Source organism: Lepidothrix coronata, unplaced genomic scaffold (assembly GCF_001604755.1).
Source record: "Lepidothrix coronata isolate B3197 unplaced genomic scaffold, Lepidothrix_coronata-1.0 Scaffold69, whole genome shotgun sequence".
Classification (NCBI taxonomy): Eukaryota; Metazoa; Chordata; class Aves; order Passeriformes; family Pipridae; genus Lepidothrix; species Lepidothrix coronata.
Window position 1 is genome coordinate 3,406,018 of NW_016690249.1, and position 15,870 is coordinate 3,421,887.

Below are 15,870 nucleotides of genomic sequence, written 5' to 3' on the forward strand. Positions count from 1 at the left end.
GCAGAGTTTATGAGTCAAGTGCTACCCATGCAAGAGGAAGAGTGAGTTGATGATAATTTAAACAAGTTGAGCATATGCATGCATCCAGTAGTGCTGAAGGAACTGGCCACTTTCACTACAGGACTACTTAATATCATCTTTGAACGGTCTCGGTGATCAAGGAAAATTCCTGATGACTGGAAAAATGCAAATGTCTCAATCATTTTCAGGAAGGTTGAGAAAGAAGATTGTAAGAACAACAGGCCAGTCAGCCTTACACCAGTCCTCAGAAAAACTGTAGACCAAGTCCTCCTGGAAATAATTTCTGGCACATGAAGGAGATGGACATGTTTAGGAAAACACAATGTGGTTTTTCAAAGCAAAATGTCTGACTAATCTGATTGCCTTCTGTGAATAAAGGGGAGAACAATGACTGCTGTTTATCTTGGTTTTAGCAGAGCTTTTGACATATCTCCCATAGTGTCTTGTGTAGAGGAAACAGAGGTACTGGATGAGTGGACTACAAAGCGCATGCAGAGCTGGCTGTGGTCAGCACTTCGAAGTCCACCTGGCAGCTGATTAATACAGGCAATTGTCAAGGGTGGGCTGATCATAAGAAAGCAGTGAAAGCCAACTGTTCCACAAGTGACGGGGAGCCAGGAGCAGAGTACAACCTCACAGGCAGCAGGGCAGGAGCCTGGGTAGTAAGAACCTGGTCCACCAGTACCTAAACAAGGCAAGTGGGGTCTGGCTGTGGTACCCAGGGTCAGACATTGTGCAGCGATCTGTAATGGTGAGGAACAGCTAAGGTCAAGCCAGGAAAACAGTGCACAGGTCAGAGTCTAAGGCTGGATCAGCAGGACCCAGGATCAGGCATGGGTATGGCTGCAATGCAATAGGAGCTGTAGCTCAGGTTAGTGCCAGACAGCTGAGCTGCAGCCTGAAGGAGCTCTCAAGAGAAAGAAGGCCTTATTGCTGAGGCCTTATTGCAATGTAGCACAGGCAGGGTCCAGCAGTACGGCCTCTGCTTAAAAGCAGTTCCCAGAATGCAGGTCTGTAGAAAAGGACCTAGTTTTAGGATGAGAAGATGACTGTATATAAGCAGTGCAGTTCTATAGCAATGCAAGCTTGATCACAAATCAGGATGTATTAGTGAGAATACAAAGAGCGAGTTAGTTGAAGTGCTTGTTCTTCTCTAGCTTGCACTTGTGAGAGTGCATTTGGAGAATTGTGTCAAGTTTGGGGGTCCCTGGTATAACACATTGACAAACTGGCAGAGTGTTCATCAGAGGCCATGAAGATAGTTAGAGAACAAGAGCACATGACATACAGATAGAGGTCGAGAGCACTGGGATTTTTCATTTGTCATAAAAGAAGGCCAGGTGATAGCTAATTGCTATCTTAAGCATGCAGCAGGTGGAAACAAAGTAGATGAAGCCAGGTTTCTTGGATATACAGAGTGAAAATATGAGAGGCAATGAACAAAAGTTGCAGGAGGGCAAATTTCTGATAAGTACAAGGAGAAAAATGTCACCGTGAGTATGGCCAAATACTGGAAGAAGATTCCCACAGAGGTTTGAAAATCTTCAGCTCTGAAGATACAAAAAAACTTGACTAGCAACCTAAGTTACTCAAAATATTGAGAACTGGAGGGGTCCAAGAAGGGAGAATTATACCAGGTCAACTTCCAAGGACCCTTACAGCCTAAATCTATGTCATGCATCTCATTGTCAGCTCCACTTTTACAGATGTCTTAGAATGTGTTTTGAAAACAAGATACATGGTCTGATGTAACTTTTATTATAAGGTTATAATAAACTTGTATATTCTGTTCACGGTAATGAAGACTAGACATCAGTGGCTCGGTGTGCACATGGAAAATGGTGCCATGCCTGCTTCTGCAAGGGTGACCAAGGTTTGATACTGTATAATAATGTCATTAATGATCTGGATGATGGAATACAGTGTGTGCTTATTAAATCTGCAAACAACACTAGGCTGGAAGCAACTGTGTGTACATTGGAGTACAAGATTAGAATTCAAAATGATCCTGACAAACTGTAGGAATGGTCTGAGAAAAACAGGATGTTATTTAACAGACACAAGTGTGGGCCATTATTTTTAGTAGATATACTAAGTTGCACAAATACAGGATGAGGCTTATCCAGCTTGTTTGTACTTTTGCAGAACACAATCCAGGGGCAACAGAGGATCACAAGCTGAGTCAGAGTCAATGACGTCATGTTGAAACAACAAAAGCAAACAACACTGGCATTTTTTTCTTTAAAAGGTGTAGTCTGCAAGACATATGACATAGTCTTGCTGCTCTACACAATACTGTAAGGTCTCAAATGTAGTAGCCAGTCTAGCTTTAAGCACTACCTCAGGAAAGATGCTGAGCAAGTAACTCAAGATCATGACCTTAAACCCTTTTGGGATTCTGACGACAGAGTAATTTTGACTTACTTTCTTGGGTCAACTGTAAACATCCAGAAATATGTCCTTTTCTCTGCTTTGCACCACATCTCTTCTTTTACAGTCATAGTTTGAAATTATTAAGACAGTATCAATAAATATCCAGAAAGGTAGCCCTAAAGCAAGGAAAAATAAATAACGCTTGAAAATTGAGGAAGAAGGGTTTCATAGCTCTTTCTTCTCTAGGTGATAGATGGTTACTTTTGTTTGTTTGTTTGTTTATTTGGCAGTGATGTCAGAAAAGAACTATCCCAAATAACACCTTCTCATTTTAGTGCAAGCAAACAAGCAACTAAATAAATCCCTTTGGATAAATCCTTCGTGCATTTTCGGTCATGAACCTTCTCTGAAGTCAATTGCTTTACAGGAATATAATAAACATGTTTACTGGGTGTTTGTTGTTTTTTTCTGGGTTTTTTTAACTATTTCCAGCATAGGAAGATAATCATAGAATCACTGAATCATAGAAAGCCCAGGCTGGAAGAAATGTCCAAAGATCATGTGGCCCAACCTTTCATGGGAAAGAGAGCCCAGATGAGATTACGTAGCACCCTGCCTAATTGCATCTTAACCTCTAGTGATGGAGATTCTACACATCCCTGAGGAAGTTGTTCCAACTAATGAGTGTTCTCAATGTAAAAAATTTCTTTCTTACGGCAACTTTCCCAGTACAACTTGTACCCACTGCCCTTTGTCTTCTCCATGTGGCTCCTTGTGAAGGGAGTCTCTGTCTTCCTTGTAGATTCTCTTAAGGTATTGGAATACTATGATGAGGTCTCCCCTGAGCCTTCTCTTCTTCACAGAGAAAAGATGTTACTCCTTCAGCCTTTCCTTGTAGGGCATGTTCTCCAGCCCTTCGACCATCTTCATAGCCCTTGTTTGGACAATCTCCAGTATGTCCACATCTTTCTTGAATTGTGGGGATTAGAACAGGACACAGTACTCCAGCTGCATCCTAACAATCTGAGTAGAGCAGGAAATAATACCCATAGTTACTGTAGGTTCCTGCTGATAATATCAATGATACATCAATAAACTATTGAGTGCTGCCCCATAATAAAATTAGGCCATCAAACACATATACTTTGTTGACATAAATTATCTTATCCACTTTAAACTTTCCGTTGATCTCTGTTCCTTAGTGTATTATAAATGTTAAGTCTTTAAAGGTATAAATTGATATAAACAAGATACAAGACCTTGCGATCCTTTTTGTCTCCTATTGTTGGTCATACCACAGTATGTGACAGTATCCTTTCTGTCTAAACATTTATTTGGTTCCAAGTAGCACAAGCGAGCACATGAAGGGCATATAAAATAAATACAATTTGTTAATGAATTAGGTCTGTTTCTTCAACAAATATATATAGCTCATAGCAACAATTAGTTCATTGCAATACGGAATTGTTTCCACCAAAAGTTAATTTCCATCACAAATTATTGTCTAGAAACACACTACAAGAGAAATGTCAAAAGTAGCGATAATTGACTCATACATATTGAGCTTAAAATAATGTTTGCTTGTTCTATAATTTTTAAGACATCTGGACTAATTTTGTAAGAGCTACATATTTTTAACCCTAATTAGAGTTTGGAATTTATAAGAAAAAAATATTTTATGCTTAAAAAAGCTCATGGAAATCTAGTTGTAAAAAGTGTCTTGGACTAAAAATGGCAGTGTGGACTGACTGTGATTTGGCCACACTGTGATGAACATCAAAGGATAATTCTTTAAGTTAGCTGACAGTTCGATGTGCTGTATGAAAACAGAGTGCTTAACAAAGAGTAGAAAATATCAGGGGAGGAGACACTAACATGATTTTTCTTAAGATCCTTACTGCTATCTAGAAAATAGATCTTTATGGGCCCTCATGTTACTACGTTCCCATTATGCAAGAGCCAACAATATAGATTGAAGCATCTACAGCTCAAGCAGTTGAGGTATCAATAACAATGAAACAAAAAATCGGTTATGGAGAGAACCAACAAAGAGGTCAATATTAATAATTGACCATTGTAATAATTGATCTAATAATAACTTCAATACTGAAAATCATTGTATTAATTTCAGTACTAAAAAGGCTGCCATGGTTAAGTTTGCAAAACATAAAAAAGATGAGAATAAAGCATTGAAATGGATTAAGCAGCTCAAAATCATTGTTTTAAAGAAAGATTTGTGAAACAATCACGGAATAAACCCTTTCAAAGCCAAGAACCTAAGCAATGCATTACCATAAAAAATTGTTCTATGTGTTTCCTGTAATAATATGAATCTTGCTATTTACATCTATGCAACTTTTACAATTATTATACTGTAATAAAAGCAATTAAGAAAAAAAGACCAATTGAATATATATCTTCATTTAAAGGTAAAAGTTATACTTTATGTGGATCTGGTTATTGTTTTACTACTTCTCAGACTATTATCTCTTTTTACTCTAAAAGCTTACGTTTAATGAATTCTTCTCAGTAGAATTTACAACCATTAGAACAAACATAATGTATATTTTATTTTTACTGCTCTGAGTGTAAAAACAAGAAATTTAATTTTGATTAATATAAATTCCTTATATATAGTAACTATATTTTTTTTTAAATTGCAACTGAATTATTCGGATAACCTGTTGCAATGAAAATCAAAATAACTTACTGAAGTCATACTCTCTTCATCTGCTTCATTGTGATTGAAATGTTTATAGTCTCACTTGGAAGGTATGTTACAGTGTTTCTGAAATTGCAGAGGGTATAACAAAACTTGCCTCTGGAAATACCTACAAGGCTTTTTTTTTTTAATATTTATCTTTTTCAAGACCAAAGTAAGAAGCTATAGAAGAAGCATGTAAAAATTATTTACAGTTAGAGTAGCAAAAAATTCTAACCATTTTTTTTACTTGTGCTTTAATGGACCCTGTCACATGGAAGGGTGTCATTAGAGGTGGGCCTGTGCCAACCACACGAAATTCAACAAGGCCAAGTGCAAGGTCCTGCACCTGGATCAGGGCAATCCCAAAGACAGGCTGAGCAGAGAAAGGATTGAGAGCAGCCCTGAAGAGAAGGACTTGAATCAGCAATCTGTGCTTGCAGCCCAGAAAGCCAATCGTATCCATAGCTGCCCCAAATGCAGCATGGCCAGCAGGACAAGATTCTCCCCCTCCACTCAGCTCTGGTGAGACCACACCTACAGTACGGTGTCCACCTTTGGTGCCCCAAACATAAGAAGGATGTAGACCTGTTGAAGCAAGACCAAAGGAGGGCCATGATAATGATCGTATGACTGGAACACTTTTCCTTATGATAACAGGTTGAGACAGTTGGGATCATTCAGCCTGGAGAAGAGAAAGCTCCAGGGAGACCTTATAGCACCTTCCAGAAACTAAAGGGGGCCTGTAAGAAAGACAGAGAGAGATTTTTTATAAAGGCATGTATGATGAGACAAGGGGGAAGGGCTTTAAACTGAGACTAGGTTTAGATTAGATATTAGGAAGAAAATCTTTACTGTGAGGGTGGTGAGGCTCTGGAACAATTTGCCCAGAGAAGCTGTGGATACCCCATCCCCAAAGGTGTTCAAGGCCAGGTTGGATGAGGCTTTGAGTAATCTGGTCTAGTGGAAGGTGTTCCTGCCCATGGCAGGGGGGTTTGAACTAGATGATATTTGAGGTCCCTTTCCAAACCCAAACCATTCCATGAATCTATTTGGTGCAACACATACGCATAGCAGGGTAAGTTTAGACGCTCTGATGGCCTTTCAGTTAGTATTTCCCAGGGATTTTTTTTGAATTTACAAGAAATCCTGGTTTTCAAGAGAGAGGGGCTAATAGCCCTTCCTGAGCCTGGCGCAGGAACAAATCACATTACCCTTACTCATGGGAATAATCTAATTAAACACAACAGGAATCCTCATATGGACATGGTAAAGCAAGCAGTATTTCAATGCTACAGCGGCAGACAAAAGAAAATTCTCTACTTCTTTTAAACATGGTTCAGTCTGGATCTACAGCATTTCACTATTAAAAAAATAATATTTTTTTCCCTAGGATTCAGTGTAAGCATATGCCTGTACAGAGCAGTCCGTATTCACCAAAATAGTTCCATGTTTTGTAGCCAAGAGTATGTCTTCTAAAGCATGTTTTTCCATACTTTCTTAGTTGAATGACTACATAATTTTTTACCCCCCAAAAATGCTAGAATGTATTGCTAGAATTTATTTCAGAACTGAAATAAAAAATGAGCTAAAACTTCACACTATTGTTAATTTTATTTTTCTTCCCTATCTGTTTGTTTGCTGTAAACCTAGGAACATGGACACAGAGTTTTTTTGTTTGTTTGTTTGTTTTGTTGTGTTGTTGTTGTTGTTGTTATTATATTTAAGACCACCTTCTGGCATTTATGGAGAATGGATTTTGAGAAAATCTGAAGAATATCACAGAAAAAAACTGTTAACTACTACAGTTGAGTGAAAAGTATGCTCTGGAAGCAAAGGGATTGCTTTCTCTCATTTCAGTGGGAAGCAAGTGTTACAAAAGGTACAGAAAGAGACAAGATCAGATCTTGTCCTCAGTCCTGTGAAGGATATCCAGTGAAGGATAAAGGAATGCACAGCATCCTTCTACACATGGTGTTGGCCTGTGTCAATGACTGATCTTGCATGCTGACCTGAAAATGGCTATAATTTTGCAAATACTGTGATTTGCTAATGTAGAACACCTTGCTGGACAGAGATCCAACTATCCATCTCATGAATGAAATTGTCACTGAGAAATTCACAGTCTTTGCAGTGAGTATGTCAATATCAAGAAGAAGAGATAAACGTTATTTTAAAAGGAAAGAAATGAATCATGTTCTGTAGCATTTCTTGTGTATGTACTCCTAATTTTCAGCCTGATGAGGTTAGAATGGCAGCAAACGAACACCAGAGCTGCAATTACTACAGGGCTGAGATTAATGTTTCAAATTTGTTGTTCTTTAAGAATGCCAGTGCTACAATAATGTTCACATGAGTTGATGAATGGCTTACCTCACTGAAAGTTTGCTTATCAAAAACAAACACTGTTGATTAGAGAAGACAGCTACTACTGAACAACGTTCTAGCTTATAAAAATAAAGAGAACATGATTTTGTAAAAATTTATTTGTCAAACCAAAAATTAGTTTAAGAACTAAAGGAATCTATTAAACATAATGTTGGGAATTCACCTTCTTTTAATTTTTTGTGGTTTTTTTTTTCCCCCCACACTACATGTAATGTGTTATGTGAGGAGCAGAGGAAATGGCAACCAGTTCAAACTGGAAATTATATAATAAAGGATTTCACTAATACAACTTAACTTCTAATAAAACTCATGATTGCAACTTTATCAGAAATTGAATGTGGAGGAATGCATGTATATGGAACAGCTATAGTCAAGAATTACTGTAGCATTTGGGTACATGGGTAAATGACGGAGTCTTCCATGAATAGTAGTATGAAGTATGGAATGGACAATGAAACATATCAAACTATATTTTGTTAACCTGTTTTTCTAGAGAAAGGAAGTTTATGCAGTTATGTGCTTCTGGTCCATCTGTTACACCACAAAAATGAAGTAGTCACTGACAAATTTTAAGCAAATTTAACAATGGTTTTCAAAATTTCAAAGTTATTTTGGGATTGTTAAAAGTCAGTAAGTTAATAGAGATCCAATTAATCTACCTACCGATAGAAAAACAATTATAACTTAAATTCCTACCCATTTAACAGGCAGTAACCATGCGACGAATCAGAACAAGAAATCTAGTCAACTTATCAGCCAACATGAAGCTTTCAACCAACCACACTATTTGTAGCAACACATCTCACTGTACAGATGTGGATGTGAGAATAGTAAAGAGGAGAAGTGCTGGGTGTTAGCTCCTAAAGGGGTTACAATTTTTAGTGACTGTTACAGAGCTCTAGTCTTGGGTTTCAGTTTTGCAAAAGAGGTCATGCATTCTTGAAAGCAGTTAAGTGAATGTGCATTCAGTTTTGGTAGTTCTGCGGTGGGACCAGTGGGAATAGAACCTTTGTCACCTCCAAGAGTATACAAAATTCGAGTATACCTTTATTCTGAATCATACATGATTGCTTGTGTTTGGTGGCAAATTGTAAAGGAATTTACTTCCAAGAAAACTTTGTGCTTTCTTGCCTCTCACAACTGATCTTTTGGGTTTTCTTCTCATCTTTTGCAGCTTTCTGAAATAATGTTGGTTCCATGATTCACAGCTAGCCACTGTTTTAGTCATGTCTATGCACCCGGGCAATGCATACCCACAAGCACCTATGGCCCTTGCCAAAAAAAAAAGTAACATACTGTACCTACAAGCACATAGAACAAATGCACCTTAGTACAAAGCTGAGGTCTTTTCTTTCTTCTCTTGGGGGAGCTTAGAGCATCTGCTGTAATCCTGGAGGATGTACTGATTGAGTTCTGCTGATTCATTGTGTTTATGCAGTTTATTACTCAAAGCTGGATAGGAGGACCAGCAATCCAGACAAATTCCCAAATGTGGGGTTACAGAAGAGTCAGGATGAACCATATTCTGAGACCAGGGGACAAGATCTGTTGTAAAATTCAACTTTGTGATGACAGTCACTATGAAGCAAAGAACATATTTTTGAAAGGTATGGATTATCTCCAGCACATGCAGAGCAAATATATAGAACTTTATTCAAAAAACTATTAGAATAATTTGACCTTCCTCAAAATGTTGCAGGTACTTCTGTTTCTTTGGTACTGGAGAGGCTTGAAAAAATGCCCATTGCCATGAACATCTCTGCAACCAAAGGGCTTGGTAAAACTGCTGTTGACTGGACGTTTCTGTATGTAACACTACCACTGAGCAAGACTGCAAGTATTAAGAACAACTCTGGAAATATATTTTTCCTTGAACAAGCAGCACACGAGCTCTCAGGATGGATGACCCCAAGGGTTTCACCCTGTCCCTCCCCACACCTAATGGGAATCCAGCTCAGGAGCACGCACTGCCCGACACCCTCACTCCAACCTGACCACTCGCTAAGCCTGGAGTTGCTAAGAAAACCCACCCAAAAGGTCCCCCCTACCCAAACACTTCCACAGAATCACAGAATGGGTCAGGTCGGAAGGGACCACAGTGGTTCACTTGGTTCAACCTCCCCGCTCAAGCAGGGTCATCCTAGAGCACATGGCATAGTATTGCGTCCAGATGGTTCTTAAATATCTCCAGTGAGGGAGACTCCACAACCTCTCTGGGCAATCTGTCCCAGTGCGCGGTCACTTTCCTCACACAACAGCCTGGGACCAGTGCGGAAAACGCACGACAGAGCCCACAGCGGCTGGAAAGCGCGGGGGCCGCCCGAGGAGCCCCCCGTGGGTCTGCTGAGCCGGCCGGGGGCAGCGCAGACTCCTCACCGGCAGGGTCCCGGGAGCGGTCAGGAGAGCGCAACCGCCCGTCCCCGCAGCCCCGGGGCGGTGCAGGGGGGCAGTACTCGCCCCTCCCGCAGGGGGCGCGCTGGGGCTGCGGAGCGCGGCCGGCCGCCACCCTGTCCCTTTGAGCGGCGTTGCGAGGTGTCCCCGGGGCGGGAGGGCGGCGGCCCGGGGCTCACCAGCGGGAGGCGGCCCCGCGGCCCCCGCGCACCTGCTCACCTGTGCCGGGCCGGCTGGGGGGGCCCGGCACGGCCACTCCCCCGACGGGCTCGGCGCAGGCGCCCTGGCGGCTACCGCAGGCAGGGGGCGGCAACATGGCGGAGTGAGCGGCGGCGGGCTCGGCTCCACAACAACAGCGGCAGCGTCGATCGCTCGCGCCGCCGTCCGCCCCGCGCGCCGCTCGGCCCCGCCGCGCCGCACCGCGCTCAGCGGCGCCCGCGCCCCCGGCCCCGCGGCGGGGAGGCGGCCACGGCCGGGCAGCGCTCGGCTAACGGAGCATCGGCGCCCATAATAATCCCTCATTATAGCGGAGCGGGGGAGCGGCTCCTGGGACGGTGCCTACGCCTCGGGCCGGCTCCCTGCGGCCCCGCCGGGTGCGACTGCGGTGGATGCGCGGCTCGGCCCGGCCGGGCGGGGAGGCGGCGGCGGCGGCAGCGGCAGGTGCCGGTAACGGCGGGGGGTAAATGGCGAGCGAGAAGCCGGTGTCGGGGCCGGACCCGCAGCCCGCGGGACTCATCTCCGTCGGGGCCGGCGGTGGAGGCGGCGGCGGAGGCGGCGGCGGCGGCAGCGGCAGGTGCCGGTAACGGCGGGGGGTAAATGGCGAGCGAGAAGCCGGTGTCGGGGCCGGACCCGCAGCCCGCGGGACTCATCTCCGTCGGGGCCGGCGGTGGAGGCGGCGGCGGAGGCGGCGGCGGCGGCAGCGGCGTCGCGGTGATGGGGGAGCTGAGGGCGTCGGGCTCCGGGTCCGTGGTGCTCCCGGCGGGAATGATTAACCCGTCAGTGCCGATCCGCAATATCCGGATGAAATTCGCCGTCCTCATCGGACTCATCCAGGTCGGGGAGGTCAGCAACCGGGACATCGTGGAGACGGTGCTGAACCTGGTAAGCGGCCGGGCACCCCGCCCCGGTGACGCCCCGGCAGGCACCGGCCCGCGCAGCCCATCTCCTCCTGGGGCTGCCCCCGCGCCCCTCCGCCCATGTGCCACCCCAAAGGCACCGGCATCCTCCCAGCCCCCGTGTCCCTCCTACACGCACGGCCCTTCTCCAACCATCCTTCCTTCCCAAACTCCTCTTTTGCCTCTCTTTCTCCTCGTTAATCCCGCGATTTGCTCGTCTCCTCGTCCTGCGTGTGACAGAAACCCCCTCAGCGCTCCCTAAACTCCACGCAGGACCCTACCTAGTACAAACAGGCCACTCTTCCCCTTCCCAGTGCCTCGTCCCAGCCGCCTCCTGCAGAAGTGTAGTGTGTGCAATTCACATGGTAAAAAATAAGGAGATTAAGTAATTCGCAATTTCGTGTTATGGATGCTGCCCTTTAACCTAGTGGCTTCCTCGCGGGAAGAAGAGTGGCATGAACGTAGTATCTGTTTTTAATTGGAAAACATTAAGAAAACCAGCCTTAGCTGGTATCTTTTTCTTGGATGACTGAAACGTGTGAAGGGTTTAACCCTGTTAGATCAGAGCTAGTTGAGCATTTTATGTAGAGGAAGGGGGAGGAGGGAGATTTTTGGGAGGATTTAATACTCTTTAATATCTGTAATAAAGTGTTAGTTGTATTGCAGTATTGTATTAGGTTTTGCTCAGTTCTTAATAATCTGCCATGCTTTCCAAAACACATTCTTGTCAGCAAAGTAAGTGTTGTTACTACTTTTGTTCAAGGTCTGTGCATTGCAAAATAGTATTGTCCAGTGGTAAATAGCTGAAAAAAGGAGAAGATGCTAAATTGTATCTCCTGAGTCATCTGCTCACTTCATGGAGTGAAAGAGTTACTGCAGGACTGTATGACTTAATGTTTTTGCGCTACCTACACCAAAGCCTGAGGAACCTACAGAAGCCAAGCGAGTGGATCTAAAAATGAATCACTTTCAATTATGTGCAATTTGGTGCTGTTCCTGAATGCAAAATTTGCTGCAGCAAAGCTTTTGAAGCAGTTCAGTCAATGAAATACCCTCAAATTTTACATATAAAATAGGATAGAAAAATGACTGCTCAAAACTGAATGACAATTAATTGAAACTGCCTTTGTTTCAAATGAGTTTAATGCTTCTAACCTCCAGTCATTTTATACAAAGTCATATAAAGAATATATTTTGTTTCAAACACTTTAAAAAGATGTATTCCTCTGTTTGACAGTTATTTGCATTTGACCTAGCACACACTGAATGGAAAAGCTGCAGCATGCAGGGAAAGACGTGATTTGGTCAGATCATTTTAATATTTATGGCTTATCTGAACACACAGGGTTAAAACCCTGTTAGTTTTGTGAATATATCAAAACAGTAATCTGGTATATTTCCCACTTCTTCCTACAAGCTGTTTGACAGCTTGAAATGTGACTTGTAAATTTTAATTTTTTTTTTTTGTACAAGTGTGGTGGAAGTCATCATAACTTCATTGGATTATTACTCATTCCTTTAAAAGTAGCACTCAAAATAAGGAAATGGCATACAGTTATTTTCTTAACTGGCTTTATATAGATCATGAGAGATACAAAGATGTTTAATCCCTTTCTGGTTTTCTTTCTTCCTTCATTCTTTTTACTGATATTTAAGCTTGTTTTAATTCTGGCTGTTAGTGCATCAGCAACTGGACTAACATTGGCTTGTCTTTGGTGGGGAGGTTAGAATATGTTTTGATATTTGTGTGGAGGACATCCAGTGCTTGCATATAAGATCCACCTACTAGTTAGTTAATATTGTTGAAAACAATATTTACATTTTATAATAAACACAAGAGTATTTAACAGTTCTCTCAGCATAGGGAAATGTATATGAATGTGAAACTGCTTGTGAGTCTGCTGCAGCAGTGATGCATTCTGGATCAGTCATTACTTAACAGATGGACTCTAATATACAACAGTCAGTATTCCCAAAGCAGAGAGAGGTTATATAGTGTCTACTAATTTTTTTGTTCTCAGGGCCGTGAATGTTTCAGACTTATGTTTCTGGATTTGAAACTTAATTTACTCGCATGTGAAACATAGTGAATATGGCAGATACACAGTAAATCTGATGGCATATCCCTAAACTACTAAACATCTGATTCTGTATTAAGGGTTTGAATATCAACTTTAAATAAAGTGCAGTTTTCTGTTTTAGGAGCATTCTTTGGGGGGTGAGTAAGGATAGAGAAAGCAATTTTTTTTTGGTATTTTTGTTGTTTTGTTTTTCTTCAGTCTTTACTAGTTCTGAATGACTTTTGATGCAAGTGTGATAATAAGTGAAGAGTGATAAAGAGTTGATCTCTGTTTTATATGTCAGTTGATATGTTAAGTCTCTGAGAGTAATATAACCACTATGCCATGTTGGGTAACTATAAACCATTTTGGTGATAGCTTTTTAGTATAAGAATTCTGCATAGCTGAGACTTTTATCATTGGAGAAAATCAGAAGTTAAAGATTGAGATACTTTTAAAATTTTCTTATCTGAGACTCCTGCTGACTTCTGTGTAAAGCTTAAATAAGTTTATTCATTCTTCCTGCATCTGCATAAAAGCAGCAGTAAATGTCTGAGACAAAACTTTGTTTTGGTGTGCCCTTGTCATGGAGATGGTCACTCCTCTTTCCTGTTACGTTTCCGTTTTAGGGTTTGTTCTTGATCAGTTTTTATCTTTAAATGTTTGTTTTGGTGGCCACACACTTAGGTCTCTATTACTGCATTTCAGACTTACTTCGTGTGGTACCTTCTGATGTGGATGTACACAGTGATTTATTGTATCTGTGAGGTGCTTTTTATGCAGTGCTGAAAATCTTTTTCTAGTCTAATATCTGATTGGATTTTCAGTTTTGCCAGATTTTAACAGTGGACTTTCAGCTAGACAGTATTTTGTTCTTGGGCATGCCTACATTGTTTATGGGATTAATTGCTTCTCTTGATGCTTTTCATAGTGTTTTCTCAAAACTTGCTGTGTTTGAAGTTCTCTTAGATTGGTGAAATTGTTTAATGGAATATCACTTGGTAGAATATCTAGTATTGCTTGTGTTATTTTTCATTGTTTAACATTACAGTAAAAGACATAATGGAGAAAGGGTTCAGCCCCTTTTATGCTGATGAATGACTTAGTTATCCTTAAAAAGACACCTGCTAGTGTTAGTACTATGAAGCTCAGATCTTAAGAATCTATGAGCTGAAGGCTTTTTTACAATGACTCTTTAGAATACAGTATTCTTTTTACCTTTCTGGAGGTAGGAGGGAGCACCTCATTGCATCTCATGCATTCTTCTGTAATAGTGTTTATTTTGATTTTGGTCCATGGGTTTAATATGAATTCCCAGGTTCAGCATGCTCTCTCTGAGATGTGTGTTCATTGACCCTTGTGTACTGCAAAGCACCAAACTAGAAAGGGCTTTTCTTAAAAAAACTTGTAATCCTTTAATTGCTCTAAGTGATTTGTCTTTGGGGATATTTTGGCACCAGTCCTGTGCTTCTGTTGATGAGCAGGCCTCTCTCCTTTGAGTAGCTCCATTAGTTTTCTTAGGGTACTGTCAAGGATGTTGTCATTGCATGGTAGATATGCTTGTTTCTGCTAGACTGATGTTTAAAATAAAGTTCTGCACCATGTGCTCCAGCAATGTGATATGGAAGTGGAAGTGGGTCAGTCTGTCCACCTTTATTCCTCTACTTTAAGTCTACTTTTGTTTATCCTGTTTCCTAGTGCACAGTTCTCACACATGGCTTTAATTAGGTTTCTATAACATACTTTGACTGGTCTTTCCTTACAGTATTTTTACTGACTGGCTTTCTTCATTCTCTGCTTTTCCAGTATTTTAACAGTCTTGGGAATTTTTTCTTCAGTGTGTATTTTGAACTAACTCTTGCTTGGCCATTTTTCATCAAACATGACTATGTGAGTTGCATTGTTTCTTAGCTTTTAGCATCCTTTCTCTGTTCCAGTTTGAATTTCCTAGAATTTTTTGTTTTGTTTTGTAGAGCTGATTCTCTGACAGTGCGCAATAAGAGAGGTGAACAGGAAGCTGAATGACACTAAAAAATTGTGACTGGTACAGAAACATGCTGTTCATTTTGCCTGTGCATCTTGAACAGATGATGTGATGCAGATTTGAACAGATTTCAATCTGATACAGGTGTAGCTAACCAGGGTTCTCCTTGTGCAATCTGGAAAGCTTTTATATATGTTTTGTCAGGCTAGAGAGTGCTTATAATAAGTAGGTCAAACACCAGGCATAGTTCAAAAAGTCTTTTTCTGTTCTTGTTGACTGCAGCCCACGCTTCTGCCTAGCTCTTCTCATTTTCTTGGCTGCTCCATCCTACTTCAGTGTTAGTCACCCATCACAAGAGGTAAGCCATTTTTTAGTGCTCTGTCACATTGTGTACTCGTAGGAGTGGCATTTGCGGCTTCAGAGCAAATGGGTTGAATTATGTGAGAGATCCTTCTCTCCCTACAGGTTTTCTGTAATAGTGGTCATAAGGAAAAACGTAAAGGGAGGCATATTTAAGAAAGAATTTTTTCTTTTGGTACTTCTTCGGATGTTGGTTGAGGGTCTTCTTAAGCTGAAGTTGGCTTTTGGTATTTGAGTTCTTTGAATCCATTTAAAGTTTTGGTTGCTGCAACACCCCATGGCACAGTTCAGCTCTTATTTGGGGAGGAAGGATCACTTGTTCGTTGGATGCTGTTGTACTCCTAAAAAGCGTGGGCCTCCTGAGCTGTAGCCTCCATCATATGACTTCTGTTTTTCTTGTGAAACTAGCTTTGCAGGCTTGAGAATCTTGTTCCATTTTCTTGGTGAAAGCCTTCTCATTTTGAGTATAATTCTCTG

The 15,870-nt window shown here is 41.7% G+C and overlaps 1 protein-coding gene across 4 annotated transcripts in view; it reads left to right on the forward strand.

Moving 5' to 3' along the window:
* Positions 1–10,690: 10,690 nt before the first annotated feature.
* Positions 10,691–15,870, forward strand: part of NBEA (neurobeachin) — a 485,382-nt gene continuing 480,202 nt past the window's right edge. For all 4 annotated transcript variants that reach the window (XM_017818603.1, XM_017818604.1, XM_017818605.1 and 1 more), the window contains exon 1: positions 10,691–10,975. In XM_017818603.1, coding sequence (XP_017674092.1) covers positions 10,691–10,975 — 285 coding nt within the window. The remainder of the gene's footprint in view (positions 10,976–15,870) is intronic.